Source organism: Gigantopelta aegis, unplaced genomic scaffold (genome assembly GCF_016097555.1).
Source record: "Gigantopelta aegis isolate Gae_Host unplaced genomic scaffold, Gae_host_genome ctg5361_pilon_pilon, whole genome shotgun sequence".
Classification (NCBI taxonomy): Eukaryota; Metazoa; Mollusca; class Gastropoda; order Neomphalida; family Peltospiridae; genus Gigantopelta; species Gigantopelta aegis.
The window spans coordinates 22485-30000 of record NW_024534367.1 but is presented as its reverse complement, the minus strand read 5'-3'; the positions used below and the strand labels follow the sequence as shown (position 1 = coordinate 30000).

General features: G+C 34.4%; 1 protein-coding gene across 1 annotated transcript; it reads right to left on the bottom strand.

Annotated features, from left to right (window-relative positions):
- Positions 1 to 4300: 4300 nt before the first annotated feature.
- Positions 4301 to 5659, bottom strand: LOC121366338 (receptor-type tyrosine-protein phosphatase alpha-like). Its single transcript, XM_041490825.1, is given in 5 exon segments — positions 4301 to 4439; positions 4646 to 4754; positions 4927 to 5064; positions 5067 to 5109; positions 5417 to 5659. Coding segments are annotated over 5 exon segments (672 nt in total).
- Positions 5660 to 7516: the final 1857 nt, after the last annotated feature.

The following is a 7516-nucleotide window of genomic DNA, read 5'->3' as shown; positions in this document are numbered from 1 at the left end:
TCTCTCTGTGCCCCGCCACTTCTGACAATAATGCCATGTAGCTCCTTAACAATGGGATTATCCAGGCTTTGAGTAACTGAGGTTTGATGAGGTAAGTTCCCAGGCTTTGGACTTTGACGAGGACTTTCTGATAAACTTTTAACTAACCTGGTTAAGAAATTAAAGCATCTAGTAGTTAAAGGGCTCACCTTATAGCATCAATAATGCTAGGTCTTTTGTCTTCTGTTAAGCTTCTAGTGGAAGGAGAAGTTTGACGCTGTAACTCTATGAGATCAGGGCAGGTCACATCATGTTGTAATATAACATTTGTTAATCTAAACAAGAGACAAAAGATCACATGATAAGTAATTAAGTTACATGAATGCTTGGATACAAACATAACGAAAATATTTCTATCTTTACATCAAGTTGTAATAGGACTTACATGAACATTATAAACTACTACTATTCAGATAAAATACATATTAAAAGACATACTGTTTTGCTTGTTAGATACAGTATGTCAGTGTGCATTAGAGTTAACTAACTTAGCTACAAGTTTATCATAGTCAGGAAGAAGAGGTAAATCCTCTGGAGTCTCTACAGTGTCATGATCAAGATCAAAGGAAGTCAGAGATGTCTGTGTGTGTGTGTGTGTGTGTGTGTGTGTGTGTGAGAGAGAGAGAGAGAGAGAGAGAGAGTAAGAGTAAGAATGTGTCTTCTCAAAATTTCTGTTTACTATATTAATAATGTCCAGTTCATCACTAGTATCACTGTTTGATTCCATCCTCAGTCCCATGATAAAAGGGACTGGAGCATCCAGGAATCCATGCTGTGAGGATGGAAGTATGGGAACAAAGACATGAGGCCATGAGAATGGAAAACAAGAGTGCTGTGATACATTCAGCACAGAGCATGAGTTGATGAAAGTCTAGAGAAGATTTGATAAATTCATTCAAAAATGATGATATTAGTATAATTAATCTATAGTCAATAATAGTACGTGAGTTGTATGCATTATTTCTACAACAACAAAGTGTGATGTAAGAAATGTAGATAATAGCTTACAACAAAAAATAACAATTGTAATCTCTATAGAGACTAACAAAAGACAACATACAATTTAACAGTTTTGTTAAATAACACAGACAACTACTATAGTGATTGTATTGTTGCAGTAGTACAGTTAACAACACAATAACTCTTCATATATTGTAAAGATTCCTTACTAGTACAATAACAAGTTACTATAACAGCACTCTTTACAACGTCAGCTTCTACAATACATCTTGATGGCTCATTCTAAACTAACACAAACTGTCCTACTATATACTAATACTATCTCAACTACATAAGTCCCATCCAATCAACTAGCTCTAGCACTATCATAACTATGACTTCATGCATTACCAACTTAAAACAGATGGCAGTTACACTTGGACAAACTTTATTTCATATCCTATCTTACCAGCAGCTTTTAATAATATCTGTTGTTCTAACAGGACACAAGTTAATAGCTGTAATATGCTCTTTAAACTTAATGACTCAAACAATGACTTGAATGAATAATCACACAATGGTAACTCTGATTTTCCCGGTAAATGCCACCAAATTGGTCCTAGGGGACCATGTAATTGGATGTTTCTCCTGGAGCAGGCATTGGAGTTTCATATAACAGATTATAAAGATAGCTTTCTATTGGGAGTGAGCCCCTCGTTTTGCCCACAGTAATTGCATAAAGTTGTTTGAGATAGGACTGACATGGTCGGATAATAGGCAATGATGTTACTAAACACAGACATTTTACTAGCATACAAAGTGTCACTAGTACGACTGAAATACCAATATTGATCAGACAGACTCAGATCCATTCTATGTCTGGACTTATACTCATTCTGTAGGCTCTCTAATGAGTCTAGAAGTTTGAGATTGTGGATGGGTTCATAGAATGTGAGAACACTCCCATATTGTCGAGTTCCATTCTCACGCGTGATCAACATTGAGTGGAAAGAAAAACATTTGATGAAGAGAGGTTCTTTTCCAGTCGTACTCCATCTGGCATGCATTGCTAACAGAAATAAATAGTTTTTTTTAAATATTGTTTTTTATAGAAGCTCACTGTTTTAATAGGGCCTTCATCAAATGAATTCCATGAACGACTCTTTGGAAAGTGACAGAGAACTTGAGGTGTGTAAGGACGATGGAGAGGGGGTTGATTACCTACATACCCTGATAATTAAAACTATAATGACATTTTCCAATATTAGAGTAATTAATTAATAAAATAATTTTAAAACTGACTTTTATCACAGGGGTTAAAAATTAGTTATTCCATGAAAAGTATTGACAATTAATGAGCTTTAAATTGTTTGGTAACTTAAATAATAATACTATTAATTACATGTGACTGTATAATTATAATTAATGATCCATAGTCATTCAGATGATCTCTACTACAATAAGGCATTATTCCATAAACATATCTCACATACCTGCACTGCTATCAACTTCTAGTGAGTCTTCTTTGAGAGAACACACTACAAAAATAGTCGATCAGTCGGGACATGGTCGGATCTTGTCGAGTAACTCCGTTATTATTATCAATTACAGATTCGATTACAGTAGATGGTGTTAACTTAATTATGATTAAAACAAGTTGGAATTAGAAATCGAGTTAAAAATAACATAAAATCATAAACAAGTAATAAACAAGCATACATCACTCACTAAATCATTTTCAAAAACTCGAGACAAAAATAACACAGTAACCAAGCTCAGTCGTGGGTGTGGTGACCACACCCAAAGTTATCAAAGTTAATTAATTTTAATTTTTATTAATTCATGTCTGGAATTGACTGTACATGTCAAATGTACAGAGATAGGCACTGACCAAGTCATGGATTGTCTGATAGTGTTCCTTTAAAAAGAAACCAAAACAATAGTAATGTCTTTGTATATTAAACTTTAAATGAGTAATGATAACTTACCAGTGATGGTATACTTCCAGGACGTTGCATTCTCAATGTCTTCACAGTCTGAAATATATCTACAGCTTGCTCTACTTTAGCCTGTTCAATAGCATTATGAACAGTACAATACATTCCTGACGTGTGATAGCATCACTAGGAACCACAGAGAAACATTGAAAGTCAGCATAAAGCCATAATTATATTGAATACACACACACACACACACAACATAACATATATATATATATATATATATATATATATATATATGACAACAATGATTTTCTGACCTGCATGGACTACTATTGGTTTAGATCCTTACTTCTTCTCTGATTACTACTGACTAAAGTATACAGATTTCTATTGTATGATGATTGAGCATTGTCCATCTGGTAACCAATTAGTCACATTAAACTGCACAACTGTTTGACAGATTCCAGTCTAAATGGAACAAGAAAAATAGATATAATATATAGAGAGAATGAACATACATTCATGTCTTTGATACCCAAAGTACGTCTAATAATGTCATTGGATTCTTGAGTTTCACTGATCAGTTTGACACTGAAGTGATTAAAAACATCAGCTGTGTCATGTTGTGTTGGCCAGTACTGATGACAGACTATCTGCATGAATTATGGCAATGCTGATATCACTAGCATTATATGTAGTACACAATTCATTACTACCTTTGAGTTCTCAGTTAGTTTGCATAGCATTACTATCGTTGAACACTCATTCTGCAAAATCATTTTCCAAAAATCATCAGTAGTCAGTGTAAGTGGACTCTGAGCAATAATGAATTCTTTCTTTTGTTGATATCCCTACATACACAACAACAGCATTTTGTACATGTAGTAATGAACTCAACTAACATCAATAAATGAAGCATTTATGTAGTCTGTACTGTATCCTTTCAATATAACTCTTCTAGTGTCGCCTATATAATTAACATGTATTGAATTGAGAGCTATTATATTTAGTTTACTGGTAATGGTGTGTAAGGTTGTTTTTATCAATATGTTTCTTTCCAATGTCACATTTGTACTCTGATAACTTTGGTGTGATCTTTCTGAATCAACTGGAAAAGTAGAGTTAGTATTGAATGAAAGGCTAGCTGTAATTCAAATGTGAAGTGCTCACTTGAAATTGTGTCTCAAATCCTGTCTTCTTGCAATGACCAACATCAGTTATGTTATTCAAAGTTTGCATTATACTGGACAGTTTAGCTACAGGAATGAGAGTGCTACCACACAGAACATTCTCCAATAAAGTATCATAAAGAAAAATAAATTGGCCCTATATATAAAAAAATTAAAGACAGTGAGGCAAAGAGTTTTTATTGTTAGAACTTACTTCGTTTGGATCATTTTCATTCTTTGTTCTCTCATTTTGTTAATGATACTCACAAAATCCACTTGTCTCTCTTTGTTTGCTTGCTGAAGACCAATGTCCAGAGCAATGAATGTACCAGTCCTTCCAACGCCAGCACTATACAATATTAAAATCCATGTATATATGATCAGACTTTGGACTCTTAATACAGCTATGATATAGCTATAATTAACTATAGAAATCACTTTCAAAAGAGTAATGTTGACATAGCAATTAATGTCATGCATTTTAAGAGAAAAAGATTGAAGACAAATTTAGCTTCTCTCTTGTCCATGCTGTTTAATTCAAATGGTACATTATACCTGCAGTGTATTGTGATGGGACCACCACAACTTTCATGATACTCCATCACTTTTGATGAAAACATAATCATGGGACTACCATGGTCTGGCACACCATGATCTGGCCATGCTGTGTAATGGAATTGCTTTACATAGAGGAATGACTGAGATCCAATCAGTTAGCTAATAAAAAATAAAAAAAATTAGGTTTATTTTGAGTGTTTAACACACAAATATCTTAAAATTTCTGATAGTGAAGTTGGCATAAGGTTCTTCAGATAGTAGTTCAACTACAAACGGACCCTCTACAAGGTTTTGTTCCTTTGAGGGCCAGTATTCTTCACATTTAACTCGATTTCCTCCACTTTGTTTGTAAGCATGACAATAACACGACATTTTTTCCTTCCATATCATTCGCCAAAAGTCTCCACAGTTCGAAGCAAAGGTCCTTGAGTAGCAATATACTTTGACTTCATATTGTATCCCTAGATACACACAACCACTACAACAACTATTGGTTTGAATTTACTCACATCAATATAAGAAGCATTGATGTATGTATGCTGAAACTTGCTCCAGTCTACTAAAGGCTCTAATTCAACCAGTTGTCATCATCTAATGAATGTACCCACAACTAAGATTACAATTTTCTCATTTCCTTAACTTACAAGGTAAGATATTCTTGTATCGATTCATTTTCTTGATGTGTGTGTGCCTTAGCAGTGGATTTATTTGCATATGAATTGAGAGACTACTACAATCAAAATGGTAGTGTACTTAGAAGGTACTTACTGTATATAAGAAGACAAAAGGCTCATTATCTGAAGAGTGGTGCATCTCTACGTATTTTTCTAGTGTCTCTATTGGTATAGCCTTGTGTTCTATGATGAGAGAGCGAGCAGCTTGTGTTTGAAGATCTTCAGTATCATTTTCTTCATCTCCAGCAACCACGGTCAAGTTCACAATTCTATTTAAATTTTCCTGCAAGATTTGTTGCTGTGAATATGTACTGGCCAGCATTCTCTGATCCAACATTGTCTATGACAAGAGTTCCATCTAGGAAGATCTGTATGTTCCCTCAGAAGTGATTGGCTCTCCTTGGTGCTGCCATGACAGAGATGGCTCAGGATGACCAGCTATTTGAACTAGAAAATGTACTGATTCACCTTCACTTGCTTTAGTATCAGTAGGAAACTCTAATAAATAAGGCACTTCACCTAAAAATATGAGATTTAGCATCAGATTTTAAGCCCACATTTAATACTGACATCTTTCTGTAAGTGGTCTCATTAGGGGAATATAATCTGTACTTTCTTCACCTCGTGTTGACCACGACGCTGCTTACAACGAGGTCTATCAATGACAGATAGGATGGGCACATTAGCAGATAACATACCTCAGCATGCAGGAAAATGCAATGCAACATACAGTGCTTAGCAGGACTATGAAAGTCACAGATCCGTGCTATAATATAATAAATGCATATGTATCAGTCGGTTTTGCAGTAGTGGGTGTTGTATGTGAAGTAGGTATAGTACTGACTAGTACTGTAGTGTTAGGTGAATGGCTTGCTGTATAAAGAAGATAAATTCTAAATCATCAACAATGATGTGGGTATTGAACTAGGTCCTAATATATGTAGATTTGCTTACTTGAAGATTCTTCTCTGGGGTAAGGACTACCTGTTGCTCATTCTGAGGTCCATTCCAATTGAGTTAAAAGCTGCAATGGTTACTGTGTACTCTGTATTAGGTTTCAGCTCACTAAAGATATATGTTGTATTGTTTGAAGTTATGTTGACATCTGTTGTGAGAGAGGTAGTCTCAGATATGAGAGAAAGTAAGTTATTGTGGTTCTTCACCACTACTGTTACAACAAGTAATAGGTGTCCAAGACACATTAATAGCAGAAGAGTTAATTGCAACAAACATTGACTTCAGGAGCTACTGGAGGTACTATATCACAGATTAAAGAATGATATTTTAAATTACAGTATTCAACTATAGGTGTCTGTTTCACCTGTATAATTTTGAGTGATATTGATAAATAATGGTGGACCAGCACCAAACAGATTTTCGGCCCACACAGTTATTGTATTGTAAACCTTCAATCAAAATGTCAAAAAGAATTGAAGTATCTCACTGACAACTTGATCTCCACTCATACATTGAGCAGTACTGCATGATGGAGAGTAGCTATCTACAGTAAGGTTGTCCACAAGTATTGGAGATGACGTCCACTCAACTATAATGCTAGCATAACCTTCACTCTGTGTTGACAATCACTAAATGTGTCTATAGAAAAATGCTTCTGGCTCTGAGTTTACCAAACAAAACAACATAAACAATAATTGATTTAACAACCATTGAGTATATGATACACACTTACCCTTTGACAGTGATATTGAATGGTTCACTTGGGAGGAATAAGACATCAGTATGTTCCCCATTGAAATTACAATAGAATATGTTGTATTATATTCCAAACAGTGATATCACACGATTTAGAGCTTGTACATAATCTATAGTTTATATTAACAGGTATCTCAGCTAGTTCTTTATAAATCATTGCATAGGATAATACAGAGTCTGTTTGGAGATAATGTTTCCATCCTATTCTTAATGTATCCAATGATATTAAAAACCTGATTGAAGACACTAATATATCAGGAGGACCTACAGTGATCACATCATGTGATAATGTTTGTCTTGTCATATGAAAATATGTTATATAGAAAGTGAAAAAATGTACAAACATTTTCAAAATAAAAAAACAATGTGCATGAAAAAATTGGTCTTTTGTTGTATTCCTTCTGGTTACGTACCTTCTACACAAACAGACTGTCACTGTTAAATTTCTCTCCTGTTTGCAATCGTTCCATTACTTATTATT